General features: G+C 39.5%; 1 protein-coding gene across 3 annotated transcripts in view; it reads right to left on the minus strand.

The window, feature by feature from the left end:
- The window catches only part of CADM2 (cell adhesion molecule 2), a 356,070-nt gene that overhangs the window by 165,825 nt on the left and 169,229 nt on the right, over nucleotides 1-21,016 (minus strand). For 2 of the 3 annotated variants that reach the window (XM_053386462.1, XM_053386460.1), the window contains exon 2: nucleotides 3,574-3,600. The exons of the other annotated variant lie outside the window; for it this stretch is intronic. In XM_053386462.1, the coding sequence (XP_053242437.1) occupies nucleotides 3,574-3,600 (27 nt within the window). The remainder of the gene's footprint in view (nucleotides 1-3,573; nucleotides 3,601-21,016) is intronic. 3 annotated transcript variants of the gene reach the window in all.

Consider the following 21,016-nt stretch of genomic DNA (forward strand, 5'->3'; position numbering starts at 1 on the left):
CACCTTGTTGTTCCCCCTGCCCCCCCCAAAAAAGACGGGCGGGTGGGAGAGTTTGGAGGTGAATTTGGGAGTTTATAAGCACACAACTTGCAGTGGTGTTAATACAATTCTTTAAGAGTTCTGTAACTTTACTGTAAAGTTCTGGAACTTACTAAATTTAAAGGCACTTTCTATCGCCTCAGGGACATAGCTGTGTGATCTCCAAATGTATCTCACACAGGGAAGAGCAAGGAAGCCTCCAACCAATGCCAGAGTTCTCTCCAAAAGTGCTGAACATTGGGAAGTTTAGAGGAAGGGTTACAGCTTAGTAGTAGAGCATATTATTTGCATAGGTTTAAGGTTCAATCTCCAAGTAGGTGTGGGAAAGAACTTTGTCTGGAATCCTAGAGAGCCTTTAGCTCCACCATATTGAGATAGATGGATAAGCTAAATGGTTAAGATGTAGGAAGGCATCTTTTTATGCTGTTTCTATGCTACTTCAGGTGTAAGCTTTCTTCAGTTCCCAATCACAACAGACCAGCTCAAAGCTTGATGAAGCTTACCTAGACAGTGAGTACCTTCAGGGCTGTTTTAAGCATATGTGGTGCCGGGTGCAAAGATCCACCTGGCACGCCCCTCTCCCCAGGTTGCCCAGTCCCAGGCGCACAGGAGGGCGGAGCTGGCTGGCCGCATCAGCATCTCGCTGGCTTGGTCGCCTCCAAATTCACGGCACAGAGCCGCCTGCAGCAGAAGAGCCCGCTGCGGCGCTCCGACCGACGGGCGGGCGGGCTCTTCCCCGGAACTCAACTCTCGGGCCCCGGACTCTCAGCCTGGCGCCCCTGAGAGCCCAACACCCGAGTGCCCCGCACCCCTAGCACCTATGGGTAAGAAGGCTCTGAGTACCTTACTCAGACAGCAAGCTGTTTGTGCATTTACCACTGGGTAAATGAAGCTTCCTATACCAGTCTCTTTGAGGATGGTCTCACAAATTATAAGTCCCTCATGAGCAAGGCAGAGAAATTTCCCTGAGACTTCATGTGTATGCTAGGCTCGACTCCCCAGGTTTTGAATGTACCATAATCTCCCAGGGCTATTCAGACTTCCCCCAAAAGGTGTTAATGAATAAGTGTGTGTCAATCTGAACTTTCTCTATGGTTTCTATTACTGTAGATTGTGGCATGAGTAAAGGTTTGCATAAATACTATGTCACAAGATCAAGGTGTATGTGTAGTTGCTGCCTTCTTAATTTATATACTGTATTCTGTCACTTTCATTTCATGTAATAAACCAATATTTCTTTATTTCTTTTGTATGAGAACTACTTGTGGCTATAAAGGGTAAACACATGTTCATAAGGAATGCATGCCATAACTCTAGCAAAAGATCCTAAACCTCTTGGAAGCATGTGTATGGAGACAATGAATACAAAGAGTACTGGACACACATGTGGGTTCAGACACATATATTTTAACATGCTCTCTAGATGGATTACAGCTCTCATCAAACCCAGCCAATATGGCCAGTGACAATGAAAGTTGTTGATTCATTAGGGATGGGCAAAAAGTATCCATCCCATCCAGCCCAGGAAGAATTTGTTCAGAATAAGTTTGGTTAGGATCATCATGTAAGCAGCTCCTGGAGACTGAAGACCCTGCTGCAATCTTTATGCAGTTAACAGGACCATACTAGCCTATCCAGTACCACAGTTTGCCCAAGCATTCTAAGGCATACTTTCACTGTTGACAATGGGGAGAAGGAAAACCATATGACTAAAGACAGAAAAAAATCCTAAGGTGCACATCTCCTGTCAGAAAACAGGTACACATTACACATGTAGAATTAAGCAAGTAATTTGTAAAGAAACAGCTAGTTTTTGCCCAACAGTGGCTTAAACCAGCCGTGATGCTATAAAAACAATGTGTTTGATGGGTATGGGTGCCTGGGATATTTCTTATTTGCAAACTCAGTGTTTTGTTTTTTTAAAAATGCAGATCAAGATAGAAACCGGATGCAAACTCAGTGTGTTTGGGTTTTGTTGTTGTTGTTGTTTTAAAAAAATGCAGATCGTTAGAAACTGGATGGAACACACTTATGAATAAACATGCAAAACTGACATGGTCTAGAAATAGAGAGATCCATCCAACTCTAAAAGCAAGTAACAATTAAATAGACTATTGTGTGCTATGTTGCCACAATAGAAATAAAAAACAACATGCAGTTCTGTATAGCTCTTCCACTAGGTTTCCTGTAACACAGTTTACTGCTCCCTATCACAATCATTCCCAAGCATACCATCTGATAATTTCTAGAAAGGGAAAATAACTATGCTGCTGAAATCATCAATACTGTAAAAAGCCCTGGTTTATTTCTCCATTCAGAATTATCTAATGAAGTATAAGCAGTCCAAGTGGGGAATGTTAGCAATAATGTACGTTGAGAAGTGCAGGTACTTATATTAAATCTTTTTACCTGCATTAGTCAAGTAGTGAGGTTCATAGTTTGTTGCTGGATCTTTTAGTAATGATTAGCAAGCCATCTAATACTCTATTGATTTCACTGAATTTACATTAACAGCACAATACTATACATGTCTACTTAGAAGTAAGTGGGTACAAGATTAAAGTCTTAATTTCTTGAATTAAAAACTCTGCAAAGTTAGGAAACATAATATTTTCCTCTAAGCTTGTTTGCCAATTTCCTGCAAAGCTGTGAGCTAAACTTCATAATTCCACCCCCAATCTGAGGCTTGTATGCAGGGAGGGCCTGTCCCCATGTGATGTCACTGAATATCTGGATGTAGTGCAAGAATACCATTTTAGCCACATAAATTGGCTGCTGTCATGTCTGATCGAGGGAGAATCCCCTTTATTACAAAAAACACACATCTCTCCCTCACTCCTTTATAGAGAGTTCCTCCCTTTTCTCCCTCCCCACCCCTATCAGGATGATAGAAGCTTTGTTTATGTAAAATTCTCACTACCACAAGTGAATTATATTATAAGATTATTTCATATTATTCCTGGAAATAATGGTGCTTGCCATAGTTTTTGTGTTAGGTTCACGCTTTTCAATCCTTTCTACAATTTTACTGGCTTTCATTTCCCCCCATTATTATCCACAGTGTCATTTTTATGCAGATGATATCCAGATTTATTTATTTGATTTTTTTTAAAAAAATAAGCCTTCGACAAACAGAGCAGTCCTGTCTGATTGATGTTAAAAACTGAACAGCTCAGAAACTGCATGATAATACAAATAAGATAGATACCATGAACTGGGGTTCTTTTTGCAATCTAATTATTCTAACTTGGCAGCAATCTCTTACAAACAGAAGAAGTTCTATATTTTGAGATAGGGTTTGTCGTTCAGAAATTCACGAGAACTTTGAATTGTTTTCAGATAAAGACACAGTGAATAATTATATAGCTCAATTTCAAAATGATGAAAAATACCCATCTTCAGTTTTGCAAGCAAAGCATGCAAATTCAATAAATATATGCAGATCTATCTAATCTGCATAATTAATTGCAATCACAGTGGGATGTGTACTGCAAAGCCATGCAGCGTAAATCAAGAATGAAAGTGAAAACTCACCTTTAGCTTTGCTCTTTGTAGCAGCCACTGGGACCAAGGAAAAGATTGCAAGAGGAGAAGAGAACAGATAGGTTAGTCAGAAGCTCTGACTGAGAAGACAAAGAAAGTTTCACTATTGAGTCGAGCGTAACAAAACCCAAATTCAAGTATCTGGTCTACTTATTTAGATCAGCTGGTATGATTTTTCCTGACCTATACCCTGCCAAGACAAACAAATTCAGTATTTTGAAATGCCCGTCAACGCCAGTTGTTCGCAAATAGATAATGGCAAAGGCATTTACTATTAGCCACAAATTATACGGTCAAAACAATTTGTAAAACAAAAAATAAAAATAAATCTAAGGATGCAAAGATCTGTAGTACATCAATAGAACTTTTATATTGATCAGAATCAAATGGTTCCTTTAACAAATGTTTTATTCCTTTCATTTAATTATTAAGAAAAAATAATAATAAAGTGTGCATATTATATACATGATAGAACTCCAGGCAATTTGTTAGGAACTGGCCCAATGGTCCAAGTTCCAGGTTATTTGAACTGGGCCCTAGATTTTCTTCTCCATATTTTTTAAAGGGTATTAAAAAAAAGAAGAAATCCTTTGCTCCTGGGTGCCTGGGCACATTACAAAATGCAGTGCTGGGAAAACTTTAGCCACCCACTATCTTAATTTTCCAAATTTCTGTAATAGGCCTGTCCCCCTAGTCCATTAAGTACCTAGAAATACCATTGTAGAACAGTATTTGGGTAGGATTTATGAGACCACCTGCTGACATCCATAAAATATACCTTTCATTCTTCAAATCACAGTTATTCAAGTCTTTTAGTTTACAAAGGGTTGAGAAAGAACATAGACACTTTCAGCTATATTGCTTCCCCCAAGTTGAATCTGATCAGCCATGTTTGTCATATGATCTGGTGCAAGGGCAATCACAATGCATGTCAGAGGACAAGAAACACTAAAACCCATCCATATTTAAATAAGATAAATTTTGGTGGTGATTTAAGTCATAGATTGTTTTGATTTAGGAGTTAGCTATGGTAGGTTTGACTAATGAGCTTTTTTCTGGAAAGGTGGGCCACACAAGTCATATACAAAGACATTATGGGAAAAGGGCAATAAAATAAAATACTCAGTACAGTGGTACCTCGGATTAAGAACTTAATTCATTTTGGAGGTCCATTCTTAACCTGAAACTGTTCTTAACCTGAGGTACTACTTTAGCTAACGGGGCCTCCTGTTGCTGCCGCACTGCCCCCACACGATTTCTGTTCTTATCCTGAAGCAAAGTTCTTAACCCAAGGTACTATTTCTGGGTTAGTGGAGTCTGTAACCTGAAGCGTCTGTAACCCGAGGTACCACTGTAGGTCTTTTAAATTCTCTAAAACAACTCTCTCACATGCACCCAGTGGACGAGCTTCATGCTCCGGCACTGGAGGGCGGAGAGCAGGCGTTGGTGGGACTGGCGTGCGTCCTGGGGGTGTGGCACGCCACCTGAGGGGGTGTGGCCTCCAGTTGGGGCGGGGCGGGGGCAGCTGTGATAGCACCCCACCGGGATCGTGCTGCCGGGGGCAATGCACTTCCAGCTTGTATGTGGACTGCACTGCACAAAATGAAATAAATAAATCTAGTTTAGGAGTTTCAACTAGGGCAGTGCTTATCAATGTTACGAAAAAGGAGCAATGCAGAAGCGAGCTCCAGGTGGCTGGAAAGCCAAACAGGATGTTGATGTTATGGGACTGTACCGTGGGAACAAGGGACAGTCTATTCTGTGCACTGAGCACCGGATGTTAGCTCAGAGTGTCACATGACCCTGTACTGGAAGTACATGGGAGGAGTTACTCTCTCTGCTGTTGGTGATGAGAGAGAGCAGTCATGATTTCTCTGTACTGCTGGAAAGACAGGAATAAAGGCATGTAAATACATTTCTGTCTGTCTCTCTCCCCTCCCTGGGGATGGTAGGGGAGGAGTGGTGTGTTCTTCTTCACGTTGAGAAGAATCGCCGGTTGAGACCTCGCCTGATCTTGCCGGGAGTCGCTGACAGGGAGGTCAACAAGGATTCAAGCCGGGCACCTGGAGGGTGGCCAATTCCTCTGACTTTTGGCTTGAAATCCAACAATCAAACCATCTTATGTGCTGGATAGCAATTCCCACCCCACAATGTGTCAGGGACTGGCATCATTTTTGGTCCCTGAAGCATCCCACCTAACCTGGAGTGTAGTAGAGTCACCACAGACCGGCAGCCAATGGTTTGTGGACTGGCACCAGTCCACGGACCACCAATTTGAGTAGCACTGAATGAGGGCACTTACGTGTTAATGGCAGATGTTGTGCTAAATCTGTCCTCAACTATCTCAAATGTTTTATTTCTCTGCAAAAGAGGCTTCCATTTTTCTGCTCTGTTATTAGGGCATGAAATGTCATTATAAATTAGGCAGATTTGGGGTTTTGAGCTAATCTTATTGTTGTGGAGAGGCCAAGTATGATGTATGTGTTTTCTTTCTAGTAAGCATTTCCGTAGCACTCTGCAGCTTTCCTGGATGCCTACTGTTCTTGATCTGAAAAAGTCCCTTGGGAGATTTTATCTCATTATGGGTTGTATTCAGCATAACACTAAGGTGATCACTCCATCAACTGCAAGTATTTCTCCTTACAATTGAAGATTCTGCCCTTCTCCTTTCTCCACACATCCTCTAAATCTGTTCTGGGGCTTCCCTCAACTCTCCAGAGCAGATTATGGGATGGTGTGGTGCACAGGTGCAGAAAAATCCCCCTGTGCTAGCACTAATGCCAGAGCTAGCCTAAGAATTCCATTGAACACCACCTTATTTATTCCCTGGAGCTTTGACTGAAATGCTCATACCTGGAAAGCGTGAAGACTGTGCACCACAGGTGAGACTATATAGAATGAAAGGACATTCACAAACATCACTCAGCCAACACAAAAGTAAGGCAATTACATAAAAACAAACAAACTTGTACCCCACTCATGAGATTTCTTGGGTGGAATTTTATTTTTATTTTTTTAATTCTCTTTGATAATTTTCAACTGCTATTTCTACTTTCATTAATTGATGGACAGTGTTTAAAAATGCAGGATTTTTTTTGTCACGGTATTAGTGGTTCTACAGGAAAATCAGGATTACAAGTCGCTTGCTTTCAAAGTGCAGCTATGCATTCCTGTAACACGGAGGAAACAAAAGTACTACTGTATATTTAAACTGTGTTTTAGTATTGAAATACTACTAAAGTATGAACACTGCAGCAACAGAAGACCCTTTCAGAGCTCTCTGATTTCAAACCTTTCATACCATAATCCTTTACTCAGAAGTTAGCTCCACTGAGTTCAATGACACTTACTTCCAGGTGAAGGAGCATGGGATTGCAGCTTCACTATACATCTTGCTTCTAGGCTAACCCTTCCACATAATTGCAAGTGCAAGGGTGGTGCTTTAGTACAATCCTCTGTTTGTGAAACCTGAATGCCCGTTCAGCATAGGATTCTGCCATTTTATGATAACGTCAACATAATGTCATGCTTGGTGAATTGTGTCATGACATGCAGAGTATATGTTTGTGTCCAAAAGAAGAGGATCAAATATAAAGCTTTGGAAACGCTTGACCTGAATGTCGGACATTATCAATGAATAAAGGAAACACAAAAGAAAGATTGCAAATATAACTGGAATTAGGCCAGGTAACAAGGCTTGTTAGCCCAATTACAATTCTCTGCATATTCAGTCTAAATGAACATTACTGTCATCTCTGCCATATAAATGTCATGTTCAATACTTGCAAATGTTTCAATTGATGGGCTGGTCAAACTGCAATTCAACTGTCAAAATTCACAGAGCAATCTAATTAGCTAGAAATGGTAATTAATTTTTTTTTGTTTTTTGCTGCAGAAATTGCTGATTTACATCAGGCCTCCACCCATACGATGTGTAAACAAGGAGACATTTTCACTGTAAACATTTAGAAACCTTTTTTCCACTGTTAAAAAAGAAAGAAAAAATATGTTTCCCATTAGCCTTCTTAGAATCCTGTTTGTGCAATGAACGTTTTCTGCTGTGTGCAGATGTTATGGTATCCATTACAGTTTTGTAAATATGAAATCATCTAATTGTCAGGTTGATGCCATAGGTGTACAGGTGTATTTGAATGGTTGACATATTTCGATGCAATTTCACTTTCATTTTATGAATCACTGTGTTACTGAAATTACTACGGATTACTAATATATTAATTAGATGGGAGGCAGAAGAAATTTCTTGCTGTATAAGACATTTGATGACTGGAGGATGCTAAATTTTGAATACTCTTCAAATATATCTCCACCCTTATGTCTTCCAATATATATATAAACTAGAATTACGCTATATTTGTGTAGAAAACTGCCATACCTGTGAGGATGACAAAAGAACAGGAGTCTCAAAATGGGAGTTTATTTTCCTTCTCTTCACTCTTGAAGCTCATATTCTCATCCATATTTATTTACCATGTTGTGCTCTTATAGCCATTGCAATGTGCAAGCTTTTACTGTGGTGAAGTGGTTAGAATGGCGGACTACGACCTGTGAGACGAGGGTTCAAATCCCCATTCAGCCATGAAGCTCGTTGGGTGATCTTGGGCGAGTCACTATCTCTCAACCTAATTACCTCACAGGGGAGGTAGCATGCGTGCCACCTTGAAATCCTTGGAGAAAAGTTGACATATACATGCTAGCATGAATTGGATGTCTTGGATGGCAATCTGTCATGGTTGCTTTAGTTGAGATTTCTGCATTGCAGGGAGTTGGAATAGGTGACCCTTGGAGTACCTTCCAACTCTAAGATTCTGTGACTTATTTAAAGGAGACTATCTGAATTTGTTGGACTACCCAAGAGAGAATGAGAACTTTAAGTGGCTAGATAGCAATGCAAATCAGAGGAAATATATACCTTTCATAAACACGTTCTCGGTATTCTTAAACTGTTTAGAATTAATTTGTTTATTTGAAACATTTAGATATCATTCTTCATTTGATTCAGATTTTGATTCAGATCTTACTCATCATAACAAATATAACGATAAAATGTTTGAAACACATTTAAATGTTATAAATGGGAAATGTCTGTAAATAAGAAATCTTTTTTTCTTTCAGTAATGGACCTGAGGTCCATCACTAAAAAAATATTGCAATCTCAGTGTCAGGCAATCCCTTTAAGGCTGCAAACATGCAACACATTATTCAGACTTGCATATAGTCTGATGCATATATAAGAATAAGCAGAATTACTTTGTTCTGTCCTGACAAATTGCATTCAACAGTGGAATTATTCTACTCATATCTCCGAGTATTACCTGGGAGCAAGCCTCACTGAACTCAGCTGAGCTTATTTTTGAGTAGAAATGTACATAATTATGCTATTTTCCTGATTTAGTTATCCAGTCAAACATTATCCAGTCAAACATGGCAGCAATTCCATCACCACCAATGTCACTAACTTTTAACTTTGAATTTTAACATTTTGCAATAGTGTACAGGGGCTGTTTAACAGTACTGTTTTAAGACATTGCTTTCATTAGTATATCACTCATATACTATGACACTCACATACTCACACAGGACCTTCACCACCCTCACTGGTTCTGATTTGAAGAAGAGGTTGAGCTGAGTATCGTCTGCAAACTGATGAACACCCAGTCCAAACCCCCTGATTATCTTTCCCAGCGGCTTCATGTTCAAAAGCATGGGGGAGAGGACAGTGCCCCAAGGCACCCCACAAGTGAGAGCCCAGGGGTCCGAACACTCATCCCCCAACACCACTTTCTGTACATGGCCCAGGAGGAAGGAGCGGAACCACTGCATAACAGTGCCCCCAGCTCCCAACTCCTGTAGACAGTCCAGAAGGATGTTATGGTTGATGGTATCAAAGGCCTCTGAGAGATGCAGCGGAACTAGGAAACAGCTTTCACCTTTGTCTCTAGTCCGCTGGAGATCATCGACCAGCGCAACCAAGGCAGTTTCAGTCCCATAATGAGGCCTGAATCCCGCTTGGGAGGGATCCAAATGGTCTGCATCCTCCAGGCATACTTGGAGTTGTTCAGGGACCACCCACACAATCACCTTGCCCAAGAATGGAAGATTTGAGACTGGGCAATCATTGGCCATATTGGCCGGGTCCAAAGATGGTTTTTTAAGAAGCAGTTTAATAACCACCTATTTCAGTGGGTTGGGAAGGCTCCCTTACAGAGAGAAGCATTCACCACCCCACGGAGCCCATCTCGCTTTTATGAGCCAGGAAGGGCAAGGATCAAGGAGACAGGCGGTTGGTTTAACTCATCCAAGCAGCCTTTCTACATCCTCGAAGCTGCTATCTGATTCCCATTTACCTGGAGTGCAAGCCTGTTAAATGCAATTGGATGTACTACTGAGTAGGCATGCATGGATGTTTGCAGACCATTTTACAGTGTATTTTATTTTATGCAACACAATGCTTTCACTTTACATTTCCTTCCAACCTTCATCTGAATTTTCATACATCCTTATTGCAATTTATCAGATCACGCCCCCCTGCAAACCAATTAGAATTGTATTCCACAATCTTTTTGTCAGTTTTTGATTTACTTTAAGTTGGTCTCACTGCCAAGTGCACTAGTTCTATTTGCAATGTTTTGCCATTTATCTTTAGAATACAAAAGCAGGCCTTGGTTCACTTTCTAATTCACTAGACTGTTGTTGTTTTTAACTCACTTGACTGCCTTCCTTTTCTTTTCCCCCAAAGAAAGTTGCACGTGATTTGAAATAATTGAGTTATACAGAGTTGACTGTGTAGTGAATATGGAAGTCCTTCAATGCACACAAAGTCTGTGTATGTCGGAGGTTGCATGACTGCAAAGGGAGTCATGTTTTGGGAAATATATATATTTAATTGAAATCCATCTTTTATAGTAGTAGTGATTTCATTTTAAAAAGCTAAATCATTTCTAGTTATAAAGCAAAATATTCAATGCGTAGTCAAAACCTTCATAATATCTTAAACTCCCTGTGTAAATGTTATTTTCTCTTTTCCTGTATGGCATTCACAATAAAGGACTGAATCAACTCTCCCACAGCACAACAGCAGCTATTCATTCATTTAAGGGTGGAGAGAAACGCTGAAGACTTGCTTAAAAATGCAGATGAATGAATTACTGTTGACAGCTCTAACTTGTTTCTTGGCAACTCTGACAGGATGTGGCATTTCCCCATTCTTCTAACCATGAAAATGATTTGAAGTAAACTAAACCACACAGAAACATCAAACTCCATTACAAAAGAACACACAATGGAAATATTAATAGGTGCTATTTAACTTAGCTCATTATTTTAGACAGAAGTATCATTCCAAAATGCCATCCTGTTGCTTGTATATCAGACACAGAATGTGATTTGAAAATAATAATAATATATAAAGGGCAAAATTCAAGGAGAAACGTGAATGTGGGAGTGAGGCCAAAACACAGCTATTTGCAGCAATCTGCAGCTGTGAACATATGCTCTGTGGTATTTAACCAGATGCAATTGTTGCTATCTTGGGGCAGTACATTAAATTATACCAACATGCTCGCCATACCCATGTTTTGCATTGGGAGTGTATATAAATATGCGGTTCTGTTCCTTTTTGTAGGAAGCAAGCCAAAAACTGGGGGAAAGGGAGGGACACTGAACAAGCAAGTCCCTTTTTATTAAATGCATGTATGTTTAACAGAAGCCCTTAGAGAAGAGACAACTCTTCATAGGCAGACTTAGCCTAAATAGTGTTAGGCAACACAAATATGAAAGTACAACGTAATTTTCATCCTCAAAACCTCCTCATCCACTTTTTCAAATGGATGCTTATGCAATGCTAACTAAATAATTCATGAGACTACAGATGCCAATCCAAGTAGCCTATTCCCTTTGAAAGCCTTAGTGTGCAGACTGAAAGCCCCCGTAAGTCATAAACGTAGCTCTTTTTTATGTCAATTTGCTTATTCCAATGAGTTACATAATTTTCCAGTCAGGCTCAACTGAAAAGATATCTTAAAATTCAGTCAAATTAAAGGCTGAAGTAAAAGACTGGTTCTCATACAGTATTCTGAAGTGAAGTACAAATAAAACAAAATAAAATCTGACAATAGACTTGGCATTGTATGTTACCAAGTAATCTAGTGAAGTACTTGAGAAGAAATGCACCGAGAAAGGCCTGGTATATTATTCAGCAGCAGCAGCAGCAACAACAACAACAGCAACACAATCCACAAATGTAATATAATATACTGTATCATTCCAAACCTTTTTTTTTTAATACACCAGCTATTTAAAGCTAGGCCAAATAAAGTAAGGATGTTGTAGTGAATAGTTTTTCATACTTGGAACAAGAAGACTTGGGTTCAAATTAACATTTTGGCAAAGAACTATACTTTGTGACCTTGGGCTAATCACTACCTTTCTGTCTAACCTACCTTAAATCACAGCTGTGATGATAAGTTGGGAGGAACCATGTGCCATCATGGCTTTTACCCTATCCCAATGCCATCTAAGCAAGCTGTAGTGATGCTAGTGCCAGAAGGGTAGCTCTGTCCCACAACACTGGCTGCTGCTGACTGCTGCCATGAAATAGTTAAAGGTAAAGGGACCCCACAACTCTGGGGTTGCGGCGCTCATCTCGCTTTATTGGCCGAGGGAGCCGGCATACAGCTTCTGGGTCATGTGGCCAGCATGACTAAGCCGCTTCTGGTGAACCACAGCAGCGCACGGAAATGCCGTTTACCTTCCTGCCGGAGCGGTACCTATTTATCTACTTGCACTTTGACATGCTTTCGAACTGCTAGGTTGGCAGGAGCTGGGACAGAGCAATGGAAGCTCACCCTGTCGCAGGGATTCAAACCACTGACCTTCTGATCGGCAAACCCTAGGCTCTGTGGTTTAACCCACAGCGCCACCCGCGTCCCTCAGACAATGAATAGGTAGCATTAAAAAAGTTCAAAGCAAAGCATAAGTTAAGGTGATAGTAAAGTATATAATGAATGACAGCACAGACATTTTAAAGATCCACTGGTATCCTTCACTGGACCAGAATGAAACCCAACAGGGTAATCCGCATTAGATTTTCCTGCCCAACCTATGATAAAGGGATTGGGGGAGAAAATGACTCTTGAATTGAAGACCTGAAATATCATCTGAATAAACTCTGTGTTGCACAGTGCCAAATACTTTGTGTGCTTGTTGTTAAGTTAGCAAAGATTCATTTAAAATTTCAGAGTATATTTAGCTTTGTTATGGACACATTCTTATGCAAATGATAATTGTAAACAAGTCATGAAGGTGAAAATTGTTACTGTGTGCTGGAGAAATTAAGACAAATTGAAAGCAAATGTGCAGACTGTATAAGAATCCAGCGGGGGATAACCCATGGAAGAGGAAGATAACACATGACTGAGAATTTGAATGTTAATGAAATAAGTCAAGGGAAAAAGGATGTGTAGCATCTATAGCAGAAGACACTGATTAGGGCAGATGTTGAAAAATGATTATCAACTTTAGACCCCAAGAGCAACATAAATGAAATCACATCCTTGTGTTCTGGGAAATAAAAGAGACAACTTGGATAGACATAAAGAGAGGCTTTAATTATCTAAAAGTACATTGGGAGCAACCCAGGATAATTCGGAAGTGGAGTTATTAAAGGAACACAATGTAGAAGTAATTCAGAAATATGTTTATTCAAAAACATCAACAGCTGGGTTTAATAATAGCCACAATGAATCAGAAATGAATGAAGCCCAGAGACAGAAGATTATTGAACAATTCTAATCATATTATTAGGTTTGCCACACAAAAATGACGAACAATATATAAAGCACAATTTATGCACTTTAAAGAAAACAATTTTCAGTGACAGAATCCCAAGCAAATCTAAGGTGCTGCTGATACAGTACAACCATTGGCCATAACTTATGGCCAGTGACAATGACTTGTGGTTGGCCAATGACGTATAAAAAGTCATTAATTTCTGCTGGAAAGGACTTTCTTCACAAGAGCTAAATATGACAGATGTTAACTAAAAGTAAAATCTAATTAAATAGCATTATGTATATGCTTCTCTCTTGTAAATGGAAAATGGTCAAACACTTCATGCAGGCCCTTCTCCATGCGACTGGGAAAACAATGTTCATGGATATTCAGTTTCTTCAGCTTCTTCTTACACAAAACAAGCACCCAAGCCCCAGCCCACTTATACTTTCACACAGCCATTTGTAACTATGTTAATGTTATGTACTCAGTACATAACAGTAAGTAAATAATAGGTATCAAAGTTCTTCCTCTGTTTAGAAATCTTGGCCCTGACAGTGAGTAGTGGTAACTTCATCTTTTTTTAAAAAAAAATCCCTTCAATTAATGGTGTGCACAGACAATAAGACCCCAATTTTTATGCTTCATAAAACCACCTAATTCAGCTTAGAAAAATCTGGAGGCTGCAGAATTTTGCACATGTATCCAAGTCTTTGTTTTATCCTACCTCTATTCTCTATTGGGAAATTAAAGTCAGACGTGAGTGGATTAAATTTACAGACAGACTAGTTCCTCCTAAGTGGGGAAAGCCTGGCAATTTGCAGAATAAGAGGTCCAGGGTTTTTTGCTGGTCACTTCTAAAAATTGGGGGCAGAATTGGAGGAATTTTACAGGTAAGATTGTCCCTTTTGATAAGAAAAATCCTACCAAATTTCAGAAAAATAGTTGCAATGATTTTCCTTCAAGGGCAGCTGTTACAGTTTTGGGTTGAGTGAAAATGGACACACTCAAGTATTTTGTGGACAAATAGTCTGAACTAAAATATATTTGCTTTCCAAATAAAAACAATTCCTTCTGATTCTAAACCCATCAGTTTCCCCACTCTCTTATCCATCCTGGTTTCATCTCTTAAGCTTCCCTGAATTGAAGACCCGAAATATTTTGTTCATGTTCATGCTCAGCTTTAGGTTTCCAACAAAGCGTGTTCTCCTTCATGGAGAGCACGTGTTGTGGTGGGGTCTGCTGAGCCACCCCTCTGTTACCAGGCAGGGTCTCTAAAGATGGCCTGGGGCAGTGATTGGTTCACTGGGTTGCTGGGGTAAAAGTTATGTTGCAATTTTGGTGGGAGGGGTAAAATGTTTAAATACTCTGCACGCAGCCTGGAGCTTTCTCTTTGCTGCGTGCAACGGATCACCCGCCCACCCGCCCTTGAGTAAGGGGTTGTTGCATTGACCTTGCTATGCCTGTCATGGGGTCGTCTGCCGTTGGGGCAGGGGCCTGGTAGGAATTTTGTCCATCTGGCTGATTGGCTGGGCCATTTGGTTTTTGCCTACTGCGTAGCAAATCGTCACAACTTGTAAGGTTGTGGTTAGGCATTGGTTATAAATTGGTGGAGGAGGGGTTAGGATAGGCTGGGCCTGCCCCTCCATGGTTCCTGCGGAAAGGGAATTCCGTTAAAGGAATCCTGGGGCTTGCCACCTTTTCGTCCAATCCCTGGAATGGGACTAGGGCCGGCAAGCCTTCGGGGAGCAGGCGGATGAGAATTGAGGGTCTGTGACTCAGCTCCATTTCTCCCCAACTTGCTTTCCCCCGCACTGTCTTTCGGTGGTGCCCGGAAGTCAGTTCTGTCCCCAGGCGGGGGGACAGATAGTCTTAACCAATGCCTAAATAACCACTCACGGTTTTGTATTTAAATAAAGTTGTGGCCAAAATTATGCCAAAAACCTTAAACAAAAATTAAGTGTGCGTTGTGAGTTATTTGGGGGGTGGCTTGGGGACCTCGACACGCAATCATCTGGTTGTTCACTGTGAGAACAGGAAGCTGGACAAGGTGTGCATTTGGCCTGAACTACCAGGACTTTATGTTTGCTCTTGCAAATACAGTACACATAGAGACATTACTTTTGTTTTCAGCAGATGTGTCTCCAGTATTATTTTGATATGTGGCTTGCTGAGGTGTCAGAAAACTCTTCCGGGGCCCCTGCTCCAACTTATGCTACCTTGCATAATTCCCACCACCTCTGACAAGTCCAAAATGCCTTGGAGCCATCCCATTTTGCCTCAAGATTCATCTAAATCCAATTCACACCCCTACTTTCTATAGGACTGCACTTTTAGTGTACTATTCAAAGCAAGTACTTGGTTCTTTAATTTGAATCTGAGACTATGTGACTTGTATGAAGCACAAAGTGCTGTTTTCGTCAACATGCAGTTAATTCCAGGCTCTGCACCAGGATTCTGTTACAGATTATGCTTTCTACAAAATTCTGCTAAGAATATTTCGGGCAAGAATGGAACAAATGTGGTATTGCAGAATTTGATGGTCCATCAAAAGAGCTGATGGTACATTTTATAATAATTCACTCTGATTTCATTTTATTATTTTCACCGGCATACATATGCACATTTACACATGCAATTAAGAGTCTAAAATGAAAATATATTCTCTAATTATCATTTCAACAAATTACAGCTTTGATTATTTTTTAAGGGAAAAAGGAACAGACTATGAAGACAGAGATTTGCGCATCAATGAGTGCTGACAACCAACTATTGTAAACTATCATTTCTAATTAGATTTCCTCACATTCCTGAAAGGAAGGAAATAGTCCTTCTGATAATTAAAAGACAGGGTAGGTTGAAGGAAAAGAGGAAATAAAGATGATGAAAGTATTGCTTAAGGGAAAACCCTGTCATCAAATAATGGGGATTTCAGTAGATGAAATTGCTTAAGTAAAGACCTGCAGGTTTACCTATCATCATTTCTTATAAGCCCTTTAATTAAACATCGAAAAGCACAGAAGATTATCTTTGAACAAGGCAAAACTGTTTTCTGTCTCACTGTGCCATACTAAAACACACATATGTACTACAAACTCAACTTCAGAGAGTTATATTCTTTCCTGCCATGGGCCAGTTTTTAAAATTTAATCAACAAGAGAGGAAAATGTGACTGAGTTTGTTAAGATGGAGAAAAATATTCTATTTCAACAAAATAAAAGAATGAGACACAACAGAGACGAGTGTCTATGAAATATGGCTTATTTTACACATAACTGAAACCTGTTTTGAATGGAATGCAAAACATCACACCACACACACATCCACATTTATTAATTTGATAAGATATGGGAACATCTACAGATGTAGGGTGGTGTGTTATATATATATATATATATATATATATATATATATATATATATATATATATATATATATTAATTATAATAGTAACTTGGCACCTGGAATTTTAGAGGATCCTTGCCCTTGCAAACTCACAACACTAAGAAAATTTAATATATATTCATTAAGTGGCTGAATAAATATCCATGCTGCCTGAGGCCTAGCAGAGTCCCAAGCTTCCAATATCACATTGCCCACTAAACTTACAGCCTTAAGATGCAGAAGTATTAGGATCTGAGGGCTACTTAGTTGGTCATTATTATAGACTACAAGGTGCTGGGTCTCTCTGACCCAAAGCCGTTTTTACAGCACTTGACTGTTAAAAGCAATGTACTGGGTGACTTAGTGTCCAATGCTATGTTATTCACCTTTTGCACAACAAAATGTGGGACCAAGCACTAAAGATAAAATAATTATTCAATAAATTAATCTTGTGTTCATGCACCCTAAAGCCCACCAATTTCCCCCCTTCTCACGCACGCATATGCGCGCACGCATATACACACAGAGTTCCTGATTTGAGAAAACCATAGTTTATTGTGGTGTCCAAACTCAGTGAAGTATACTTTGCCTCCAAACCATAACTTGAAACTTAGTTCTAAGCTCAGGATGCACTGAAGGCAAAAACCTGTCAGGCTAGTTTGTGATGGCATGTATCTCATTTCCATGAAGGTTTCTAAGCACAAACCCATATATATCCTTTAAAAACCACACAAGAAAATTCAAAAATTAAGAAAAATAAACAAACATTTACAAAGGGTTTTCTGTTTTGAGTGCTTATGAAGTGCCTGTTCATCCTTTTAGAAAGTAATTTCTGCCTCCTAAGACTGGTGCATAGATCCTGGCACTGCATACATTTAAAGCACATAGCGAATGCCACTGAGAATGATGGACCTTGATGATGTGCTATGATGCTCAGGGGGAGTTTATATACGTTTTCTGTGTTTTATAAATAGTTTAAAAAATTTACATTCATTTTTCCATTGGAGTTTTAAGATACAATCCTAACTCCACTTACCAGGAGTACCGTAAACTCCATTGGATTAAATAGGACTTACTTCTGAGTAGACATGGTTATGATTTAAATGTTAGGTCTCAGCTAGGCTGGTAAAGATTTTTATGCGTTGTATATGCGAAATAACATTGTGCCACTAGATGGCGATGTGGAGTCCCATTTTTCTCTACCTGTTTTCCCTCTTTACATTTACAACACTTTAAACTCAAACACTTCTTTGATGTGCCTAGATCCAGCCTGAGTCTTAGGTAAAGGTAAAGGGACCCCTGACCATTAGGTCCAGTCGTGACCGACTCTGGGGTTGCGGTGCTCATCTCGCTTTATTGGTCGAGGGAGCCGGCGTACAGCTTCCGGGTCATGTGGTCAGCATGACTAAGCCACTTCTGGTGAACCAGAGCAGCGCACGGAAATGCTGTTTACCTTCCCGGCAGAGCGGTACCTATTTATCTACTTGCACTTTGACATGCTTTCAAACTGCTAGGTTGGCAAGAGCAGGGACCGAGCAACGGGAGCTCACCCCGTCACAGGGATTCGAACCGCCGACCTTCTGATCGGCAAGTCCTAGGCTCTGTGGTTTAACCCACAGCGCCACCCACGTCCCTGCCTGAGTCTTACTATATCAATATGTATACTAGAACCAGTCACTGAATATTCTCATACGCATTTCTTCTGATATTCTGATAGCTTCTGCATTTTTAGGTTGTTGGGCAACTTATAGCCAAAACAAACAACACACCACATACTGCTAAACTTTCACAGTTTTCTCAGATTATGCTAACTCCTGAAATCAGAGCATCATCAGTATAAGTAGGCCAGTGATGGTCTACAAGCATGCTTAATTTACCCCAAAGTTCAATCTATAAATCAGAAAACTGAACTGAAACATTCTATTTTTAAAATAATCACCGCAGGATGCTAAGTATTTGAAAGAATGTAGGTTCAATAAATGATGATGTCTTTAGTGTTGCATTAATGCTGTTGACATAATCCCTGTCGCTTCTGTTCTCTGATAGAATAACTTAAGCATTTTCAAGGTCATAGCTGCAAAAAAAATCTGTATAGTGGTGATATTGGCACTTTGTGTACAGTCCAATGCAAACCTGTTTTGTATTCAAGACACATGGTGTTTTGTATTATATACAATACAGACAACTCAAGGTTTTATATTATTTTCTTATGGCTTTGGTGTCAGTCCATTTGCTATAAGTAGGCAACCTACTTTATTTCTTATGGCAAACTGTCACTTACCAATGTGTACAGTATCTAATATTTCATGAGTTGTTTTCACCTTTGCCTGGGATTATACTCTTTTGCTATGCTGATCATTCATGTTCAGGTTCCCTAATAAATAATATCACAGTTGCCGACCTTCAGGGTTCAAAACTATACATTGTTCTTCGTGTCATATCTTGGACACCAGATTTAGGGCTTATGTTTTTATTTTCCATGCACCAGCAAAAAATGGAGAAACAAAGCGAAGCAAAATGAAAGTTATAATCTTAGAGGAATTTATGAAAGCAGGCACAACAGAACCAATAGTTTAAATTTCAGGTTATTAAATTTCAACAAAAGATCCTGTTAATGAAAATATGCACACAGGTATTTTCTACATTTTTAACATGTTAAGAACACAATGCCTTGGATAAAGATGTCAGAAAAAAAGAGAGAAATATCCTGATCGTGGAGAAGTTTGCACTGATACTCCCCAGTATGAGTGATATCATTCTGAGCATGCAACAACTTAGTTGATTCTCATCCACTGAAATGAAATTAATATACCTAATTCAGTATGACCAAATTAGGTATATTAATTTCAGTAGGTCTATTCTGAGCAAAGCAGAGTTGAATGCAACCTTTGTTTCTCTTTCTTATGCCTGCCTTTACTGTATTTTACTGATCCAGTAGTTTTATTTTAGATTTTAGATTAAATTTATTAAAGTCCCAATGAGTGATGTTTAAGTATCAAACTGGCAGGCTATTTTTTTTTAAGTAATCAAATATCTATCCACACCACAAATTAAAATAAATGAGTATATTATGGGAAAAGATTCAAGCTAGCCTCCTCTCCAAAACTCCTTTTTTGTGTGCACGTATATATTTTTCTATGTGATATCAGGCAACATTAGAATGTTATAACACCAGTTCGCAGTCTAAAGTGATGCAATCATGTAAGCAATTGATTAAAAGGCTGGTTAGAAAGCATTCTCAATTAAGTAATGACTTAATATAGATAAAATTTTATAAATTAATATTCTGGAGCTATTGTGGTTCCTGTGCACTTTGGCATCTGTTCTGACCAGTGTTTAAGACCCACTTTGGGGGCTAAACTATATATGGCATTGAATGTGTCTTTGCATCCAATGTGCAGTTTGTAAATCTCAACAGCAGATAATTAATGGGATGAGATTAGGCACGTAACCTTTCCTCCTGTGCTGCAGTCTTGAGAAAGTACTCTTCTGAAGCTAGCATCTGATTTGGATAAAATTACTTCCATTGCTGCCCCATGACAAGGGAACGTGACAAGGTCTGAATTTCTCATTGACTGGTGGCTGTTTAGCAAATTAAAATCGTCATCATTATAATCATCAAACTGCTATAATAGCAATAGTGTATTGAACTGAACTGTGCACAATGTACTTACAACACACATACACATATGCACACAGGACTAAGTACTAATAAAGGCAGACACAGAAACAACAGAGCTATAAATAAACCTTACCTAAAAACTAGAGCCAAAATATGGGGAAACATTCTAAGATACATTTTTTTAAAGGATGGGACTGGGATTGACTAGGAGAGTGTTGGGTGGGGTGAGATCATTCTAGCCCTCCTTCATCTCCCCATCTACACCTGTCCTGCTGTCATAATTAATAATTGCAACAGTTTGTAGACTGACTGGCTTTCTGAGACCCTATTTTGAGCCACAAATTGGCACAAATAGCTACAAATCAATTCAGGACAACCCAATCTGCTTTGTAGTGATTTGTAGCTGGTCCAAGTAGATTCAGATAGGCCACAAATCAGTTTGATTCGATTTGGGATTAGACCAAATCCAGTGCACTGCCCTACTGTTAATATTGACATGGATCTAGAGAACAATACAACTCTTTCTTTGTGACCAAGGAAGGTTTGGAGCTGTGCTTCTCCAAGAGTGACATCTCCCCTTCTGGCTTCAGTCCTATATGGCAAACATCTGTTGAAATGGAGAGGCGTTTTATAAGCAGT

This window comes from Podarcis raffonei, chromosome 4, assembly GCF_027172205.1.
Source record: "Podarcis raffonei isolate rPodRaf1 chromosome 4, rPodRaf1.pri, whole genome shotgun sequence".
Lineage (NCBI taxonomy): Eukaryota > Metazoa > Chordata > Lepidosauria > Squamata > Lacertidae > Podarcis > Podarcis raffonei.